General features: G+C 38.1%; 1 protein-coding gene across 3 annotated transcripts in view; it reads left to right on the forward strand.

Annotated features, from left to right (window-relative positions):
- Window positions 1-18,445, forward strand: part of klc1a (kinesin light chain 1a) — a 58,003-nt gene extending 39,558 nt beyond the window's left edge. The window contains exons 14-16 of one of the 3 annotated variants that reach the window (XM_047345979.1): window positions 7,650-7,783; window positions 11,583-11,649; window positions 14,664-18,445. In XM_047345979.1, the coding sequence (XP_047201935.1) occupies window positions 7,650-7,783; window positions 11,583-11,649; window positions 14,664-14,729 (267 nt within the window). In that variant the 3' untranslated portion in view covers window positions 14,730-18,445. Of the gene's footprint in view, window positions 1-2,185; window positions 4,658-7,649; window positions 7,784-11,582; window positions 11,650-14,663 lie in introns of those variants that run through there. The other 2 variants (XM_047345980.1, XM_047345982.1) reach the window with 2 other exon arrangements.
- The last annotated feature ends 3,893 nt before the right edge of the window (window positions 18,446-22,338 follow it).

Here is a 22,338-nt window from a genome sequence, read left to right on the forward strand (position 1 = left end):
TATTTTAAACCAAATATAAAACGGTGCAACTGCTGGAGTTCCTCCAGCTTTACATATGGAGCAAAAGTTTGGGTTCTATTTTTACGGCTTCACATCTCCGCCCTTCACGCTGTCACGGTTGCTAGGCGACAGAAGTTATGCTGAGGTAAGGGCGGGGACAGCTAGTCCAATTTCACAGTCGCTTACCTCTGGCCTTCGCATTGTTCGCGGCCTTGGAAGGACTCGGGCCACGTTGACCAGGTCCTTCAAAGGATGCAGCCCCTGAATTTGAACACAGCTGTAGACTTGCTGTAAGTTGCTGCTGCTTCTGCTGAGCTGGCCTCCTCAGTAGCAACAGTAGCCATAGCATCCTGAACAATCAATCAGCATCTCATTCACCTGTGGTCATGGCAGTGGGAGTTCTGGTGCAACGTATGAGTGTTTATATAGACGATGCTGTCTGTTAGTAGCAGGCAGCATCCTGCAAACCATCAGCAGCTGATGGAAATACCTGAACCCAGCTGATCTGGAAACAGCTTTGGAAGGGATTGGTTTAGTCTTAAATTTAGTTTGTATTCAGCAGTTCAGCTGAAGTGATACTATGAATAGAGAACCTGGAGAAAGGTAGATTTAATTGAGCCTTTTTGCAGTATTAAGAACTTTTATTAATTTTGCTCCAGTTATGTTATTGTCCAACTTGCAATCTAAGTTACATTAGAAGCACTTATTTCACCACCTGTCTGCAGTTTCAGATCCTTATTTTGGTTTTGAATCTATCAAAGAAATCATCACTTCCTCTTCAGTTTCTTCTCTTCCCTTTGATTAATAAGTCAAACTCATAAGTCTTTTTCGACTCAACACGGGCTCTGTACTGTACTCCTGACTTGATGTTCTCTATCTGTGAGCATTGTGCTGCACATGTTCACTCATGTGTTTGTTGTGCTGCAGCCTGAAAAAGAAAATTGTGATTTTTCTCATCTTTGTTTTTTCCTGTACTTTTTACCTTCTCCAGTAAGCATGTTTGCAGCCAGAGAGCTCTGTCAGGTCAAAGTTAAGCAAACATTGGAACATAAAACTAACTTGAAGGGATCCAACTACATTTTTTATTTTAGTCAAACTAGAATGTTATATATTCATGCATTTTGATGCATTTGAGGAAAAGAAAAAAACTTTTATTCCTTTTTCTTGAGTTTTTGCCTAGCCAATCACAGAACAGAGCAAATCTAGGGAAAACTGTCTGATTCTAATCTGTGGAATTAGCTAACTGTTGCATATCTACTCTTTTGTGTGAACTGAGCTACAGTATAACTCAGTTTAACTTACTTACACTAAATGTCTAACGTGTTTTAGCTGTTTTTTTAAATACCAGAACCGATTGGGAGTTAGAGATTACATCTGAGTTAATATGTCGTTTAACATTTCATATTGGATAGACTCTGGCTGCTCTCATGTCTTTTCTTTCTGCGTCTCCTATATGTTTGCTATGTTTTAATAAAGTTTCACCACCTTAATAAAAGTCTATCATCTATTTTCCAGATTCAGACACAGTATCAAATCATCACAGTGAACTGGTAAACTGCTCCACCTAGTGGCCATGTTTCAAACTTGCAGTAATTCATGTTAAAGTTCCAGTGGAAAAGCATTTAGACACAACAATAGAAACATGTAAAACAAATAAAAGCTATTGTAATGTGCTGAGATTTATTCAGACTATTTTTGGCTTTTTACCCCTTGTTTCGTGGGTCATTTGTTCAATGAAGTGAAGTGTGAAATGTGCTCTGTCATAGAATCCTTCTTGGTCCTGCTCTATTATGTTTCTGCTTTGTTCTTTTGGGTTTAAGAGATTTTGACAACCAATTTAGGAACCCTAGACCAATTTGTGGAACTCAGACCTGCTGTTCTTGTAAGCTCTGGGTAAATATCAGTTTGTTTACCAGATTCAGTGAGAGTAATATATGTGTAGACTTTTCTCTGATGTGCCTATAGGTGCAGAGTAGCCTCTTTACCTTACATGCAGTTTGGTGAAAAGATACCGTGTCTGATTTGTGGAAACCCTTTAAGCTGACGTTTCTTTGTTTTCCTAGTCCATCTGTGTGCTTAGCTTTGCCTTTGAAACTTTTGGTCCCTATCTCATGTGCCTTTTTTCCTCTACCTGTCACTGTTTATATTTCCGTCTTCTCTTCTTTCTGCTCTGTCTGGATGGCAGGCTTAACTCCAGATGCCTTGTAATGGTTCTAAAAACTTGTCTTCTGCATGACGGATGCTTCGCCTCGCCTCAACCCCTTCAGCTTTACAGTTTTCTTCAGTTTTGACTCCAATCCCACCCTCCTCTTTTCCCTGGAGGGATTCTTCACACCTCACTGAACCGCAGTCATACAATTTTGAAGCCCCTCTAACCCCACGAAACTGTGCATCTGCTGTTTGTGGTGGGCGCCTGGTGTTATATTTCTTTGTGACAACATTAAATTCGAGCCATTTCTTTTTCTTCTCTAACACTATTTATCCTCTTGTTTAGACTCTTCTAGTAGGTTTTCTTAGAGATTGTGCCACGCAATTGACAGGATTTCAATAAATATAGTTGTTTGTCATGATAGGTCCAGGAATTCTCTTCATTTTGGCCTGACCTCCACAAATGAGTGACTGCGTAATAAGCACTGATTGCGCTAATCATTCAGCTGCAGTGCCTTGCAAAAATATTCATATTTTGAAACCTTTTCACAATTTGTCATGATACAGTTACAAAATTCAGTTTATTTTTGTGGGAGTTTTGTGAAAGACTATCACAAAGTAGGACATAATTGTGAAGTGGAAATAAAAACATGGTTTTCAAAACCTTTTTCAAATAATAATCTGAAAAGTGCCGCGTGATTTTGTATTCTGCGCCTTTTATTCAATACCCTAAACAAAATTCCTGCACCATCGCTTTGGAAGCCACCTAATTAGTCAAAAGTTCTGCTGCACACTGCACACCACCATCAACACACCATCCACAGTAAAACATGGTGGTGGCTGCATTATTCTGTGTGGCTGCATTTCTTCTCCAGTGACAGAAGAGAAGTAGATGGGAAGACAGATGGAGCTAAATTCCACTGCAATCCTGGAAGAAAAGCGTGCTAGCAACCACAAAAGACTTAAGTGGAGCGCCCACATCTTCCAGCAGGTCACCGACCCTAAACATGTAGCCAGAGATCAAAGCATAATTATGTAAAGTCCTAAATCCTGTAGAGAACCTGTGGGACATATTACTCTCCATCCAGCCCGACTGTTTATTCAGCAAAGCCGGTAAAGAAGAGTCCAAAAGGCTTACAGCTGTAATTGTAGCAAAAGCAGGTTCAATAAAGCAAACTATTCATATTTCACAATTATGTGTTACTTTGTGTTAGTTTGTTGCATAAACTGCCTGCAAAAAATACATTGAAGTTTGTGTTTGTAATGTGAAAAGGTTAAAGGGATATGGATTGTTTTGCATATGACTGTATTTGATCAAAATACAAATTGCTAAAATTGTTAGGTAGTTGTTCTGATTCTAATCCATGCATGTCTTTTTAGGGCATTTGTGTATATAAATGCAGTTTTGGCTTTGGAGAATAGGTTTTTGAAGGCGTCTTAATCCATGTTCAAGAACATTTGTCAAATAATTAGTTTTGGATGCAAACCATTTTATTTAAGTAGCATTTTTTAATAATATAAAAAATTAATCTTGTTTGAAGGATCAAGCGTTAGATCAGCTCCATTGTCAGAAGCAGTGTTTGTAAAAATGGAAAACGGGTCCAAATGAGCCCATGTGTGACACGTGAAGAAGTTTATTGAAACAAAATTATAGCAAAGTGACACGGATGAAGTGAAATTACCAGTGTGATAATAAAAACAGAGGAATTTAAATGGCAATAAAGAGACTTTGTGGATATTATTGACTCCACTCTTGGTCAGAATGAGAAGGAAATGTTTCTGGATGTGCAAACATGCCAGCTGGTATTCAAATCAGCTAGGTAGGTAGGTAAGAAAGATAACAGTAGACATTATTCAAATTGAAACACTTACAGTACATCCTTTGTCAAATGTATTTAAAACGAGTCACCAGGTCTGAGATAGGCAGAATAAAAAGCTGCTTCAGAAGTTCTGCGGTTTTAATGAACTGTACCATCTAAACTCTGTAAATAACACTTATTTCATCAGCATGATTAAGAGCAGTGTTGCTTATAGTTCTGCACATGTAGGGTTCACCTCCTGCCAGAGGTTAGCCATTAGTTTGTCACTTTGTGCTCTGTGTCATCAGGGTTCAGCTGCAAGTCAGAACAGGACTTGAATGTCAGCTGGTTTTGTGAAGAATGGACTGAAATGTGGATTTAAGAAAAGTTGGAACCGTTTTTTTTTTTTATTTAATGTAAAACTGTGTTGGATTAATTCAATATTTGGGTTGAAACCAACAGAAAAATGTTCATCTTTAACTTCTGTATATTGATCTTGGGGTTGGTAGTGAGAGAGTGATGGGGATGCAGAGCATTTGGTGTAAACAAGCATTTCTTGTTGCATTTTTTTGAAAGTTCGGGATTTAAATAGCTCTTCCCTCAGTCGGTCCTCAGTTTCTGCTACTAATATTCTGTCCTGTCTTGTTTTTGTGCATCTCCCAGTTTGTGTTTAACTTCTAATAAAACCTAATCTCTCTGCTTCACCTGAACCTGTGCCTCTTGCCTCTTTGTGCGTTCCTTCTCTGCTTCTGTGTGCCTTCATGACTGAGTGAGCTTGAATTTTCAGTATCACACAGCTGCAAAACCAGAGAACCTAACAACTGGTATTAGATGGTTAATTAATTAGCTTACAGATGTAGTTTTAAACAGCTCTAACTTAAGAGTGATGGGGTGAAAATCTTAGAGGAGTTTAAACCGTAACTGTTTGAAATCCGTGTTTTACCTTGATATCAGTAACTGGGCCACGCCTCATACAACTACTGAGATCTTGCTTAATGTTTGAAATAAATTTTTCCTTCAGGTTTTTCTTTAGTTGCAAGAAAATGAGAATCAGGTTGAGGTTGAATTTCCTGCTGAAGCCACACACATTAAGTTGAAACAATACCATTTCAAGTTTGACCAGATACAAGACATTAAAAGTAATTTGCATCCATATACATACTGCTCTACAGGTTACTGCAGGTTTCCTTATTTACTTACCTAATATTATTGGGGGTATGTGAATATTTATGACTTCCAGTAGATTTGAAAAAAATCCGTAATGAATTCAATCTTGGCTCTCTAATTAATTGAAGTTGCTAGCTGCAAAGTAATTCCATCCTGGTAAATGGAGGGTTCAAATGCATTGTTTTTTGTTTTTTTAAACATGTTTTTTTAGGCTTTAGCAGCCTTTATTTCTCCATTTTTTTGAAAGTAAGTTGACAGGAAGTAGGGTGGACAGAGCGGGGGAAAGGAATGCAGTAAACATCGGTGTGCCAGGAATAGGGCCTGCGTCGAGGACCAAGGAGTCCGTACATGGGACACATACTTAACCCCTTGCGCCACCAGCACCGTGACCCAAATGCATTCTTAAAGTCCTTACGTTAATATGAAAATCAAGGTCTTGAGTGTTTGTAAACGTATGACTGCGACTTTAATTTTAATCTAGTCTTCTTTTTTTCATGTGGCAATTTACTTTAGTTGACAGTCCCATTGACTGGAAAACACTAAAGCATTTTCTCACCACAACCTTTGGTCATGGGGATGAATGCTTCTACTTTTTTGTACCAAATGAACACTATATTATTATGACCAAACAATTCAATTTGTTTCATTTCACCCCAAAATAGAAGACGAGAAGTCTTCTTCATTGCCCAGATTAGATATAGCAAAGGCCAAATGTGTCGCTTACTCTGGCAAGTGGCTTCTTCCTTGATCTGTATCCATGCAGCCATCCAGCAGTGTCTCTTGGACTTACAGCCCTGAGATGTTACCAGCGGCATGGACTACTATCTCTAGGAAGGCCTGTTTGTGCTGTTTTATAGATGGATATATATTTATATATTTGAAATCACTGCCACATTGTCATATTATGTCACACATCTATATAGTTTCCTGTCAGAAGAAACATGTTGGTTAAGTTGATCTGAATCCGTCTGATGTATGAATAATTTTGTGTTTAAGTGAAGAGTTATTAATATGTGGCTGAGAGCCACATGCTGTGTGCACTTTCTGCAGTACAGGAGAAATAGAAAACCTTTTTCTGTAAGACATTTGAGATTCCTATACTTATTCAAAAGTGTCTTCTGGCAGTCTTAACAACACTTTTTACGGATGTTCAGAGTCAAAGTTAAGTCTCAAAAATATAGTTTTAACTCTGGGTTGTAAATTAGTCTCAAGCAGTGTCACTGCATTGTGCGAATGCTTAAATCAATATTAGTTTGTGCTCGTTTTCATGTCTTTAAAGTAGTCTAACACTTATGGTCTGGCGGCAAACATTGTAAAACCTTTATGTTTTGCACAATAATGTAAATATCCCTTAAAGGTGTAAAAGTTGAGGAAAATCTGCTGTGCTACTAGACTGTGCCTCTGTTCATCTAGACCAGGGGTCTCCAACTCCAGATCTCATGAGCCACTGTCCTGCAACTTTTAGCTGCATCTCTGCTCCAACACAACTGAATCAACTGGCTGAATGACCACCTCAGCATGTCACCATGTGCTGTAGACGCCTAGCAGTGGGCCATCCTTTTCATTCAGGCGTGTTGGAAAAAGGGTATTTTCAAAAGTTGCAGGACACTGGCTGCGGAAGTTGGTGATTATATTGGTGTTTTACCAGTTAGTCATATTAGTGCATTAACCTTTGATCGTCCTTTCTCTTGAACACTAGAGATTCATGAAGCACAGTAGATATACGATCGAGCTTTACTTGGCAATAACCATTTTAGTCGATTTTACTACAGGACATGTAATATATGTACATATAAGAACAGAATTCAAACTATTTTTACAAGGTGATAATTATTCGTATTAGAAGCTGTGGTGATGTCAGGCATTGTGTTATAGAGAGAGCAGGTGCTATAAAACAGGGTTTTGCTAATGTTCAAGAGCCGACAATTTAAACTAGATTTAGCAATTACCGAGGTTAGTCTAGCTAACTTTACTTAAATAGTAGTTTTAGTAGATCTTTACCTTTACTCCAAAAGGCTTCCAGCATCTTCCATGACAGAAGTTAAACAAGCTAATGGATAAAACATAAAACCTGTACTGTACTTCATTCAGCCTTTCTGTTATCTGTTGAAAGTCTTGCTCTCTTGCATCCTCAATCAACCACAGACATGTCTTAACATGGAAAAAATAATTTCCTTAGAAATAACTTCTTACATCTTTGTGTGACCTCTGACTTCAGTTTTAAACATCTGACTGTTGCTGAAAATGGCTCCTCCCTCAGTAACCGTGTCCACACCAGAGAGTGTTGCTGTCGGTACGACCTGGCAGTTCTTAGTATGTTGTGTTAACAGAACTGAAAAACATCAGATTTTTGATGTTCGAATCGGTCACCAGTCAGGGATGATCACGCTGAAAATCATCCAATTTCGGTCACCAGCCAATTTCTTGCTGCATCTCTATTGCAAACTAAAACGCTGGTCAAATATTAATGTCTTTAGCATCTAAGAATATCTTAGCAAGTGGTGTCAAGTGTAAGTCTGTGATGTGTCCCACTAGGACGGCTCAGGATCCCTGAAGAGGAGTGGCTCCTTCAGTAAACTACGAGCGTCCCTACGTCGAAGCAGCGAGAAACTCGTCCGCAAGCTAAAAGGCGGCAGCTCGTCACGGGACAATGAGCACAAAAATCCTGGGTAACTATCAGCAAATCTAGAAACCAGCATTAACTGCTACAGGTGGCTCCATTTATGCCCTGGCAGCCCGGAGAACAAATCTGGCTGGTGTGCTAAACCAAAACCAAAAGAAGTGAACTGCTCTACTTTGTGAAGTGGTGAAACTCTGATGCTGTGTTTGCACATAAAATGTTGGAGTGGGGCTCTACTGTCCTGTATGCCATTGTCATTGTTCCCCACTGCATTGCTTTAAGGGTTTCTTAGTTGAACGAAAACGTGTGCAACAGAAGCAAACACGCTGACTTCTGCAAACTGCTTTGGTTTCATGATGAAAAGGGTTATCATTTTAGACTAAAGTGGGGTAATGAAAGTACTTCAAGATAAACTCTTAGAAGTGTTGGAAACAATATAATTTTACTTCTAGAAATGTGCAGTATTGGCAAAAAGCTAAAGAGATCAGTGATATGGGTTAAATGAAAGGTAATTTTGTGACATTGAAAAAACGTCTGAAACATCTGATTCTCCAGAACTGAAATAGAATTTTAGAGGAAAACACCATGTAAAAAAAAAGGAGCAAATATATTTTGGTCAAGTTAACATACAGTATTACCAAAAAATCTGTGTTTTTAAAAAACAAAAAAATCTTTAACTACATTTATCTTATCTTTAAAAAAACATGTCCACAAAGTCCTTATTTTATTTAAGGAAGATTTCCTATTCTTTTTTTTTAAGTGTTTGTATTATTGCCTTTTAGCACTTCCACTGACCAATACGCAGCTCCTAAAGTGCTGATGGGGAAAAATAGTTACCGTATTTTCCGCACTATAGGGCCCACCGGATTATAAGGCGCACCTTCAATGAATGGCCTATTTTAGAACTTTTTTCATATATAGGACACACCGGATTATAAGGCGCATAGAATAGAAGCTACTGCAGTCAAACGTTTGACTGGGGTTGCGTTATGCATCCACTAGATGGAGCTGTGCTAAAGAGAATGTCAACAAAACAGTCAGATAAGTCAGTCAGTCAAACTTTATTAATACACTACAAACCAGCGTTCTGATAACTCCATTCACTCTCATGGTAAGGTCTCCTCTACATAGAATTCTATTGAATAGAGCCAACCGCACGTTAGGAATGCATTGGAGTCTATGAAGTTGAAGTTGAAATCAAACGTTAGTTAAAACGTGAAAGGGAACTTTTCCCTGATTCAGTAAACACGTAAAAGAAACAGTTTGATGCACTAAATCAAACGTTAGTACATTCACAATATAGTAGCGTTAACTGTTGAATTCTCTCGCTGCTGCTCTATTCCCATGTTCCACTGCGTAGCTGACAGCCTTGAGTTTGAACTCAGCATCGTAAGCGTGTCTCTTGAAAGGTGCCATTTTGGGGTCGTTATACACACACAAGTGGTGTTGGACTAGGAGTAAGCACAGTACAGGTGTTTACCGCTATTACTTCGGCGACGCCCCTGACTACGGTAGCCGTAATGCTGCAAGCGGTGCGGCTTTGTAGTTTACCAGTCGTACTGAAACATTTTGACAGAGCGCCGTGTACAACCAGTATGGATCAACCAATTAACCAATTGATCCATATATAAGGCGCTCCGGATTACAAGGCGCTAAGTCATTTTTTGAGAAAATGAATGGTTTTTAAGTGCGCCTTATAGTGCGGAAAATACGGTATATGTCACATGCAATTTTCTTGAGCGCGTTATTTTAGTTGAAAACACAACATTTCAAAATGCTATAATGGGCCTTTAAGGGATCTGTTAACCAACCCTGAACATCTTCACAGAGGAATACCAAAGATGAATGATTGAATGGAGGGGAAAGTACTTTAGTCAAGTGGTGTAATGGGCCATGTTAAGGAGGGTCTGAAATAAGAGAAAAACTACTAATGTCTACCTGGGATTTTCCATCACACTTGTGCCCATGGAAATCAGTCCCAACTAATCGTTCCATCTATTTACTGCATTTTGTGGCTGAACTGTAACTTAAAGCTGTGGACTTTTCACCTTCATTAAATTTTGGTTTTAAAAAGCAACATGTCTGCATGACTGTCCTGTGTAAAATAAAAATGGTTTGTTTTTTTATTTATGAATAAATTTTATTTCTTCTGAATGTTGACTTGCATGCCTCAACTTTGTTCTTACTGGTCTCCTGTGTTCTTTGGTGCTGCTCTTCACTGTGTTTTGTGATGGTGATGGACAGGGATGTTGGTTGTCTTCATCATCATCATCGCTTACTCTCACAGCTATGTAAACTCACTGCAGAAACATCTTTGTTAAAAAAAAAAATCCCAGTTTTTGGCATGCATTTAGAAGATTTAAGAAAAACATTCAAATATTCTAGTCATTCTACTGTAAGCGGCCATTTTATTTGTTCTGATCAGATGCTCACCACGTTGAATTTGAAAAAGCAGCAGCTATAAATCAGTTTTACCCATATTAAAAAAGAAAAACAGACTGTACATTTAAACCATCTTAGGCATCCTATATTAGTGATTAGAACAATTAGCAGAGCTAGCTCTTCTATGTTTTCATGTGTATTCAATGAAGAATATACATCATTACTTTAACTCATTTACAACACCTGTCAAGCCATGAAAAAAGCTGAAATTTCCAAAGAATAAAAACAGCAGCTTTGCTGTACTTCGATCAGTTGTCCCGTTACCTGGTGACATGTCCAATTACATCATAGGAAAAACGGTTTTCTCTTAAATAACGTTTTTCACCATTTGTGTTTCATCTGAATTCATCTTTAGGGTGAACCATGTTCACAGATCCAATAAAGATTGTTCTTTTGATAATTCCAACTGGCCGGTTGCTGGTCAGGGCTCCTGAAATAAAAATTTAGATGATTCTGGTCAGCAGCTAATTTCTCTGTGCATCTTTATATTTGCGCAATGTTAAAAAGTGGAGAAAGGACCATCCTGATAGAGAAACTGGAGCAGGGTTATTACAGCTAAACAGATAATGCTGAAATAGGAGATTTGGTTGAGTTCTTCCATGAGCAATGAAAGTCAACATGTGTAAAACATAACGCTGAAAGAAAGCGTAGGAACGGTAAACATGAGCAACTCAGAAAGATTAAAGTATTAAGATTTTTTTCATATTAAGTAGTTTTCACCACCATATCGCTAAATTAAATAAACATGTACAGCTCAAAGTCATTCAAACATAATATGTAATGTGTTTTAAGGCTTTCTAGGGGTCATGTGTACAGTAAAGTAACCTTTGGAGTGATTTAAGATGGATGTTTTCTGCAGTGACACTTCACAAAAACCTCATTTTTATGCTTTACTTTTTGCGTCTGCATGGATTTAACTTGTAATGTTAATGTCTGGGTGCCCAACATAGTAAGATTGTTTTTTAATATTAATGGTTGCACATTTTGGTCTGCCAGAATAAACACAATCTGATTGGTCAGTCCCTGAGTGACTCAGTATCATATTATCAATCATTTTGTCTTTTTCCAAAAAAGATTTGTCTTCTCACATGTATACCTTTTTTTACACAACGTAGCAGCCCAAAATGTCATCCCAAATGTCTAACAACACACACATTATAGAATTTTCCATTAACCTAATAAACTAAAAACGTAAACTTGTGGATTTGTTTTAAGAAGTGGTGCTAACACTTTACGTGTCCTGGTCTAATTTGAAAACCCAAGATCAGATACATTATGACGAAACTAACCTTTTTGTGGCTTTATCACTGACCCTCATGTAACTCCACTGAGTTTAAAACCTCATGCCTGACTCTCCACCCCCTCACCTCTGACCCCTCACCTTGCCTTTCTGCATGTGGGAGCAGCATGAAGCGAGCCAGCTCTCTGGGTGTTCTTAACTTGCCGGACAAGCCTGCCAGAGACCTCTTCCAAGTAAGGAACCCGACTGTCAAAACATTTGTTCCACTGTTTGCAGTAAGTTCTCCTGTATGTTTCTGACTGCTATTTAGCAGAAATATTCATACCTCTTGCAGTTTATCACAAGTATTCATGTTACAGCCATATCTATTTTTTTACTGGTATGTATACATGGCTTTTACCTTTAAGCTTGGAATGCAGTTGTATTCTAATCTGATACACCTAAATAAAATCCAGTCCAACCAACTGCCTTCAACTTTCACTTAATTAGTAAATGGTGTCCAATCTCAGTATAAATCCAGGTGTTGTTTAGACCTCAGAGGTCTGCTACAGAACATTACTGAACAAACAGCATCACAGTGACCTGCAGACAGATCTGGGAGGCAATAGCAAAGAAGTTTAAAGCACGATTAGGTTATATAATATCTCACAAAGCACTGTTCAATCCATATTCTGAAAATGAAAAGAGTATGGCACAACTGTAAGGCTACCCAAACATGGCTGTCCATCATAACAGACAGGCTTCGTAAAGGAGAGCATTGATCAGAGAAGCAGTCAAGAGACACATTAATTCTGGAGGAGCTGCAGAGAATCACAGCTCATGTGGGAGAATCTGTTGATTGGACTATTAGAATAATCCTATATTTGTCCATCCTTAGGATATTTCTATTAATTGTGCACTCATAAATTGAGTTTTTATGGAAGAGTAGCAAGAAGACAGCCATTTTTTACAAAAAGCTAAAAGTTTTTGCTTAAACAAATCACCATAAGCCATTGTGTGGACATAGTAAACATGGGGGAAGGTGCTATGGTCGCCTGGGATCAAAATTAAACATTTTAGCCTAAATGCAATAAACTATCTAGAGGAAACTAAGACTGTGCATCACCCTGAACACAACAACCCTGCAGTGAAATGGGGTGGTTGCAACATCATGTTGGTGATTCTTTCTTCACCCAGAGAGGCAAACTGGTCAGATTTGACGGAACAGAATGAATAGGCAAAAATGTCTCTAGATGCGTAAAGTCTGTAGAGACGTACCTCGAACAACCAGCAGCTGTAATCACAAGGAAAAATGGTTCTACGAAGAATTGGCCCAGGGGGGCTGAATATATATGCAAGCCACACTTCTCAGATTTGTACATTACAAAAATTTTGAAAATCATTGTACTTCAATATGTGCTTATTTGTGTTGGTCGAACAAATAATGCAGGTAAAATACAATGAAGTTTGCGTTTGTAACGTGACAAAACGTGAAAAATTCAAAGGTTAATACTTTCGCAAGGCACTGAATGTCCTGTGATGGTTTAGTACTTGATTCACAGAACGAACTGGGGGTAAAAAGTGAAAAGCCCATTCAAAAAGAAACAAACGCTGCATAATTACAGTCATTTGATTTTGGTTGTTTTAACTAAAACAGATATCAGCTTCTTCCAGTGACTAAAAATGCATAAACACTGTCACAAGTGAAGACCCCTGTACTTTAACCACCTAACCACACGGAGAAATTAATACACTTCGATGCTATAGAACTCAGGTTAAAAAAAAAGAAACATTTTAAGATTTCACTTGCAGGAACATCATAAATTAGTATGGCTTACTTTAACTGATATCTGTATTATAAAGCAGGGTTAAACGTTCATTAAGAAAATGTCAGGTTCCATTTTTCAGCATCCCAAACCTCATTCTGTTTTTGAACCGGGTTTACGGCTGTAGCAGAATCTTACACAAAAATCTTTAATTTGAGTACATTTATACAGCAGGGATTTTATGTGTAGTGAAGCCCTTTTTGTGTTGATGAATCCATATGTTTCGGACTGTTCTCCTGCTGAAACATCCAGTTTCAAAGAGCCGATGAGGTCATTAACTCTGACAAGGTTCCCATTTGGAAGAGAAACTGGCTGACTGCATCAAAGATCCTCTGACATTCTTCGAAATGGGAAGGAGGTGCTTTTCAACATATTTATCATTTGTTTCACCTCAAACCCATCACATGTTTGTTGCTGGAAACCATAGTCTTAGTCTCATCTAACTAAAGTACACCGTTTCAGTTTAGGTCTTAGCAAGGTGTGTAAAAGAAAAAAACCACAGTCACCTGTGTAAACAGTTTTTTTTAATAGATAAATGTAATAAAATGTGTGGCAGTTTTCTTGATGGACAAAGATTTGAATCCAACAACAAAAGGATAATTTAAAACACTATCTTCATTTAACCCGTGTCTGTTTTTAGCAGAACTCAACTTTATGTTCTTTAGAGAAATTTAACTCACTGTTCAATTGGTATGAATCTAATATGGTGAGAGTTTTAAGTTGCGATGCATTTAATGGTCAGTCAGTCAGTCATTTTCTACTGCTTATTCCATAGTGGGTCGCGGGGGAGCTGGTGCCTATCTCCAGCAGTCTATGGGCAAGAGGCATTTAATGGACTGAAGAAAAATAGGAATCTGATTTTTCAGATTTGTTTTTCCTCCAATCAGGTATGATCAAAGTAAACTGGACAGTTTCATGCACTGGGCCAACATTTTCTGCTTCTTTACCTGGGGTGCCTGACCTGCACTGTATGTAGAGTTAATTAAGCCAAATATGAGGTAATGTGCCTTCATTCTGTCTGCAGTGAATGAAGCTACCTTTCCAACCTTTATTTACTTAAGTTATCAAAATTTATTTAAAGGTAGATTTTTTTTTGCTCCATCCGACTACAGTACAGGTATTTGCTTGTGGAAAAAAATGTTTTGTATCAAAAATTTGCCTGGACCTAAGGTAATTAAGTGAAAGTATAACATTTTATCTACACGTGACACACTTTTACTTTTGCATTACAAATCAGCAACATATTCAATGCTGATTGGTTTTGAAAATGATTAAAGTAAAGAGAATTGAAGTCCTCTTCCTCTGTGTCTCTGTCGTTTTCTCCTGGTATTTATAAAGTGTTATTACTGTTCTAATTGTATTGACAGCATAGAAATATGTAAATATGAAATCAACACTGATCAGCCATGATCTCTAAGTTCTTGTCTCTTTGTTTCCGCCAGGAACGAAATCATCGTTTAAGAAAACATCATGACCTGAGTGCCAGCCAAACCGACCTGGCGCTTTGAAGGAAGTGAACAACCAACCCTTGACCCCTGGACCGCTTTCACTGTAAATTACTGTTTGTAGAAAAGCTTAATCTGTTCATCTTACTTCAGCATCACAACACAAAGTGCTCACTGGAGAGCCTCTAAGCTTTGACTGCACTGTTTTAGCAGGAAGCTTGTGCTCCTTTTCACTACGTATTGAGGAGTGTGAATGTACTGTGGTCTGCTGCATGTTTTTCTGTGAGAACACCCATGTTTTAGTTGTTTCCTAAATTTCTGTGACCATCGATGAACAATATTGTGTGCAATGCTAGTGTTAGTTTGAAGGAAACCACAAACATAAGTTCTACTTTATCAAACCAGGGCTTAAAATGAGCTCACTGTTTCACCGAGCTAATCTAAACAGATATGTAGTGGTTTTAAATCCTAGGGGAAAGTGGCAGTGGAAACAGGAAAAAAATGTATGTCTTACTGGCTGAAAGTTCAATTTTATTATATCATGACGCTATGATAAATACTGCCATTTATTAACAGAAAGTTTAGAACTACTGATGGCTACTTCTACAATTGCAGTGTAGAAGTAGCCATCAGCTACAAAATAGTGTGTCCAAAACAAGTCACCTGCAAATCAATAGGAACAACTTTTCTCTTGAAAACCTCAGTAATGATTTATTTAAATTAGAATAAAATGTTCAGATTATTGTCCACCTGGCCAGTTTGAAAATAATTCCATAATAAATTAATTAATCAACCCTAAAAGGATAGATTCAGCATTTTTTAAAGTGAGGTTTAAGCTGGTTGTCTACATGTGCCAGAGCGGTTTTGCTCTACAAAAAAGATATCTCAAGAGGAAATTCCAATTGCGTGATTTACTTTATTAAATCAACACTGCATCCAGCATTAAAGTAGGAAGGTCACATTGCTGTAATAGTAGTCCATGTTTTTTATGACCTTCAACCATTTTGATTATTTGTGTGTCTGTGCGTGGGTTGATGTGTGTGGGTAAGCGTATATGTAGAAGTAAGTGTGTTTGTGGATGTATGTGAGCGAGTTCGTCACCTGAAGCTACACAGTTGTTAGAGCGGTGAGAACGATAGAAAGCCTGCAATACTTGGCACCCAAGAGCAGCAAAGACACGTCTCTGGTCCCAGGTAGATTGATATTAGGCATCAGCCCAGAGCAGCCAAACGCCCCACACAGAGGTAGGTCGCCAGCGAAGCACAAGAGCAGCAGTGCCTAGGCCAAAGAGGCAGTGTAAAATGTGGGGCACCGAAACCCCCCGACCCAGCCACACTGCCATCTCCCGCCATGGCAGTCCAGTGCCTGCAGCAAGACCCCCTAACCCCCAGGCAACAGAGACCCCCCTCCCAGAACCCCTGACACTCAGAAGGACAAAGGGAAGGGAGGGAACATTACCATCCCACCTGATAAACTCTTCCCAGGGAGGTCAAGAAAGAAGGATGCCACCAGAACCCAGCATGGCCCCAATTGGCCGTAGCTGGCCCGACACATCCCAAGGAGCCATAGGCTACCTGATAGTAGCCCACCACTCTGGATCAAGGCCCAAGCACCCATACAACCAACACCACACCAAGGCTCTTCCCCATGACACCCCACCTAACCACCACAGGTGCAGGGGAGAGAACAAAATAGAATCATGGCTCATCTCCTGTACCCAGCCTCACCCACCCTTCCATGGTGTTTGCATGTGTGTGTGATAATATGGAACGTTGCTATGAATGCAAGTGTGTCTATCTGAAGTGCACTACAATTGGGGATATGCCTGGCATCAACCCTAAGGCCCTAAGTGTCTGTAGTGCATTAAAATCAAGGTGCAGGATGGGGCCAAATATAGCAAGAGGGCATTGCAAGGCATCTTACCTACAGTAGATATCTCCTGCTTTTTATCTTAGGTTAACTATAAATTTGTTGGCCCAGAAGGTGAAGTTAAAAGCTAGTTCGAAAGGAGCTTAGAGTAAAGCAGATTTATAGTCTTCTAACCCCTAACCCTTCACAGAAGGTGATGATCTTTTAGACAGAAAATGGAGGTCGGGCCGGTGCGCCACCATTGATCTTCCTATGTGAAACACAGGCTGATAATGTAACATGTCCTGTCTAAATAACTGCCTAATACAAACGTAAAATAGTGAATAGTAAAAATACTAAAATAGTCTGCTGTGGTCTTAGCCCCTGTTGGACTAGCTGTTAACTTCAACCTCTGGGATTAACTCATCTTTTTTTATGCTAAAAGAAACATGAACATAGTTACACTTAAGCCCAAAACTATTTATACCCCTTTCAGATTTAGGTTTAAATCAATACCATATTTCTTCAGACTAGAAGTAACATTATTGTTTTGTAGTGGGCCAAAACAGCCAGATTCAAGTCCTGACTTGTCCTGACTTGAATCTGATGTGTAGGGAGCTAAAGAATGGGGTAACAGCAAGGAGGCCTATCAATCTCAAAGATCTGGAGCTCATTACCAAAGATAAATTATTAACATAGCAGTGTAAACATGCAAAAGCTGGTTAGCAATTGTAAGGGTTTGATTGTAGTAATGTCAATCAAGATTTTCCCATTCAGTATTAAAAATGGTTGAAAAACATTTTTTATTTAAATATGAAAAATATATCGTCTCAGGATTGACTAGCCTTTTAGATAGTTTTATTGTCTTTTGAGAGATGTTGATCTCATTTCATATTAGTTAAATAAAAATAATTTTAAATCCAAGTTTGCCAGGGGTACTAATAATTTGGGGCTTAACCGTATCTACTGCAGGTAAGATACTAACTACTCATTTGTCTCATTTCAAAAAAGCTAAGCTATCCCTTTAAAATATCCATTTTTGTTTTTAGTGTCACTCTCCAGCTATAACCTCCATTGAAATTTGATCATTCCTGTCTTCAAAATAACTCTAGATGATTATGACTGAAGGGAGTATTTGAAGCTTTAAAATGTCCACAAACCAGTTACCTAAAACCAGCAAAGCTCACAGTCTGTAAATTAAACCAAACCAATGTCCAAAGTTTGCCTCAGAAAATATCTGCATTAGAACATGTCTGTGTTCCACGTGTCCAAGTTTAATGCTAGCTCCACAGGTTCTCAGGTCTCATATGAGTTTCTGAAAGCACAGAAAAGTCACTTGTGTTGAACTATATTTGAAGGACAGACGCTGAAACTTGACTGGCCTCATCTCGGCTGCTTCCTCCTCAAATGTTCTGTTCTGTGTTGAATGAAGATTCAGCTTCTGAAATATAAAGTCCAGTGTTTACATTTTGTTTGATGCTATTTTACTTGTATTTATCCATGCTCCATTCTGGAAAATTCTTTTTATGTTTATGAAAAAAACTTAAGATTTGTTCATAATGTTATTTTAATCTGAATTAACTGAACATGACAGTTATGGCTAATTATGCACAATTTTAAATTACTCTACAGTTTTAAACAATACCAGGAGAAAGGTTTCTAGTTGTTTTCGATGTTTGATCTAGACAAACCTTTACGTGAGTGAAGTGCAAATTCAGCTTGTTTTCTGATGCTTTTATTCCAAGCAGTTTGTAGGTAAAACGTATACAACACTGTACCAGTGATTTGTGTTATGCTAGTCTTTACAGCAGCTGGATGCTCTGCTTTAATCAATGCAAGCTACCTATGAAGTTCTAATTTAATGTGTAAAGATTATTTTGAACCAAAGCTGTAAAAGTTAACCTTTGATTAAACGTTCCAGCCTTCCTGAAGTTTTGTGACTTTTTACATTTGTTTTCCACTGACACACTGCTGTGAATGTACACCTGGTTGATAAACTCACTGTCCCTTTAAACATTACGAAGCTGGTAAAAACCTTGCTACTGCTGGGTGCTTTGAATTCTTTTTTTTATAGTTACAAAAACTTGTAAGGAGGTAATATATGTCAGCTAATTGAAATTTATTCATTATCATTTTATATCTCCAAGTCAATTCACACCTTTCAATTGGTTGCCCTATTTCATCCCATCTCATATAGTGCCAATTCACAACACATGTTGTCTGAAGGCACTTTACAAATGTCACTTCAATCAAATCATACAGATTTCATGTCAGGTACATACATTCTAATTAATCCTATCAAACAGTGCAGTCAGATTCAGTTTATTATTCATTATTATTGTTTTAAAGTTTTTCAATCTAAGGAAATCCAGCAGATTGCATTGAGTCAGTGAGTTGCAGCATTCACTCCTCCTTAATGAGCATGTAGTGACAGTGGGGAGGAAAACTCCCTTTTAACAGGAAGAAACCTCCAGCAGAACCAGGCTCAGTGTGAGCGGCCATCTCCCACGACCGACTGGGGGTTAGAGAGAACAGAGCAGAGACACAAAGATAACAAAGAAGCACTGATCCAGGAGTACTTTCTATGGGAAGGAAAAGTACATTTAAATGGATGTAGCTCTTTTAGTTGTTTCATCTAGAAAGAAAGAACAGATAAACTCTGAGCCAGTTTTCACATTTAGAGTATGAAAGAGAGCACATAGAGTTAGTCACAGTAGAAGCTCAGCCAGTAGCTATGTCTAGGAGAGACAGGGTTAAACACCGACGAAAGACAGGGACAAGTGTATAATTTGTAGAAGGTGAGCATTAAGTTGTTGGCGGCAGCAGCTTGGCCAATGTCCCTCTCCAGAAAGTGCCACAGCTAAACACAGAGCCAGGTCAGATGTAGCTTCCAAAAAAAAAACAGAACATAAAGTTAAAAGCCTATAAGTCTAAACATATAGCAGCATAACTACAGAGATAGTTCAGGATAACCTAAGCCACTCTAACTATAAGCTTTATCAAAAAGGAAAGTTTTAAGCCTAGCCTTAAAAGTAGACAGGGTGTCTGCCTCACAGACTAAAACTGGGAGCTGGTTCCACAGGAGAGGAGCTGATAACTAAAGGATCTGCCTCCCATTCTACTTCTAGAGACTCTAGGAACCATCAGTAAACCTGCAGTCTGAGAACGAAGTGCTCTGTTAGGAACATATGGAACAATCAGATCTCTGATGTATGATGGAGCTAGATCATTAAGGGCTTTATATGTGAGGAGGAGAATTTTAAATTCTATTCTGGATTTAACAGGGAGCCAATGAAGGGAAGCTCAACTGCGAGAAATATGATCTCTCTTTTTAATTTTCGTCAGAACTCTTGCTGCAGCATTTTGAATCAGCTGAAGGCATTTTGTGGACATCCTGATAGTAAAGAATTACAATAGTCCAGCCTTGAAGTAACAAATGCAAGGACTAGTTTTTCAGTGTCACTCCTGGACAGGATATTTCTAATTTTGGCAAATTAATTTTAGTTAAGTGTCATGAATTATGAATATAGTTATGAAATTTCAAAGTTAATGATATTTTAATTTATTTTTATATTGTTTTCTGAAAACTTTATAATATTACCCCCTACTTCTGTTGACTGTGGGTCTGATTGCTGTTTGGGCCACTTGACACACATGAAATAAAAAAGATTAAGAGTCTTGATCAAACCAAAAATCTATGTGACTTCCTGGTGGTAGATGTTATTTACTGCAGCCACTTCCAGTAGACCATAAGTAAAATATAGAAAATTACTCTTAATCACCTGTTGTCAAAGTGAGAAGAAAACGTCTCCCTAACAGGCATGAATTGATGCATGGTCTGTACAAAATTTCCCGTGATAGACGGCACCATCTGAACCACGAAAAAGTTGGGTTTTAAATGGCGAATGGGAAAAATAGCCCATCATCTCTTTTTACAACCCTATGTCTAGATCAGAGGTGTCCAACTCCAGTCCTTAAGGACTGGTGTCCAGGATGTTTAAGGTGTCTCCATGTTCTTACACACCTGAATAAAATGGCTGAATTAGCTCCTCAGCATGCAGAGGCCTGGTAATAAACCATTTGTGGTGTTCAACTAGGGACAGATCTAAAACATGCAGGATAGTGGTGTTACAGACTGACTTTGGACACCGCTAAAATGCAACAAAAAAAAAAAACCAACTTGACTTGGATTTCAGTTTTTGCAAGTAAATATAATTGTCAGTTTTGCAAGAAGATTTTATCTCTTTTCTTGCCATAAATAATTTTAGTTTGTCTCGACCTGGAATCTCCTTAGATGTTGCAGAAGACACAAACCTGGACTGCAGGCAGGTCAGTGAAACAAACTTTCTGTTTCTGTACAGCTAAACTGATGCCTGCGGTTCAGTGTGTGGTCTTTTCATAGTCCTAACTAAAACAAATAGTGCAAAAAAACTTTTTTTTTTTTTTTTAAATGACACATACCTCCTGGGAGAACAGGACACCTTGCTTGTCTCTCCGAACTCTCGTAAATCTCTACATCTTTTCTACTTTTAATGTTACTAGTCAAAAATGTTTGGATAATCTTTCCCTCTCTGGAACAGCTTTAGGTGTCTCTGCTTTGTGGCTGATATGATGCATATCTCTATACACTCCCAAACAGTAAGTGCTTCCTTATAACCTTCATCGATTGAATGGATCAGATTAACTGATCCAAACCTTTACTGACCAACACATCTAGAGTTCATATAAAAACTGCTCCAGTGATAACCTGACATCACAACATCCCGGCTCTGGCACGCAGAAGCTGATACATTGTTTCAGATATGAGTTTAAAAGTTGGTCAAACTGAACATATGCCTTTTAATTGCATTTATACTTTAGATTTTCTCAAATTTTGTCAAAAACTTAGATGTTTTGATAGGAATTTTCTGTGATAGACCAACTCAGTGTAGCAAATAATTGTGAAGTGTAATGAAAATAATTTAAGGTCATCCAACTTTTTTACATATAAAAATCTGAATGTGTGGCACAGATTAATATTCAGCCCTGGTGGATCTATATTGTGTAGAACCATATTTTACTACAATTACAGGTGCAAGTCTTTAGGGGAATGTCTAAACGCTTTGCCCAGACTGACATTTTTACCCATTCCTCTTTTCAAAATAGCTCCAACTTTATCAGTGTCTGAAAACCTTTTTTGCAAGTCTTGCAATAAAAAATAAAATCCCAAGCAGACTTGAACTGGCCTGCCCTAACAAAAAATGTGCTTTGATTTAAAGAATTCAGTTGTAGCTCTGGCAGTTTTAAATAAAAAACTTTATGCAAGTGACTTGTAAATGATGAACTTGAACCACTGCTAAACATGAACAATATATCATTTTTGGCTTTTTTGGTGTTATGATTTAACAAACTAAAGAACAAAGTCAGTATGAGGTTGATGCCCACAATGAGAGTTTGTAATATTCTGAACAACACATTCTTTCAATCCTAACTGCTGTTATTTAGTAAAAATGTTCTCAATTTTTTGAGAACAAAGCTTCCTGTATTTGTGAACCGCAGTGATGCTTGTCCTGCAGATAACTGTATTCTATAACATTTGAAAAATAAATTTTTCATGTGTGACTTTACAGTGTACTGCTTTTCAATTAATCTCCGTTTAGTATTTTAATAAACTGTATTTTACAATTTATTTATGGTTTTTTTTTTCCTGCTACAGGTCGTCTAGAGTAGGTTACCGTCTGTTTGGAATTGTAGCGGACTCAAAACAGCCCACTCTGTCAACTGTGTCATGTGATCTCAGATCTATTTTCTGATTGGTTAATTGCTCCTGGGGGTGTGGCCTCAT

This window comes from Girardinichthys multiradiatus, chromosome 19, assembly GCF_021462225.1.
Source record: "Girardinichthys multiradiatus isolate DD_20200921_A chromosome 19, DD_fGirMul_XY1, whole genome shotgun sequence".
In the NCBI taxonomy this organism is placed as follows: Eukaryota; Metazoa; Chordata; class Actinopteri; order Cyprinodontiformes; family Goodeidae; genus Girardinichthys; species Girardinichthys multiradiatus.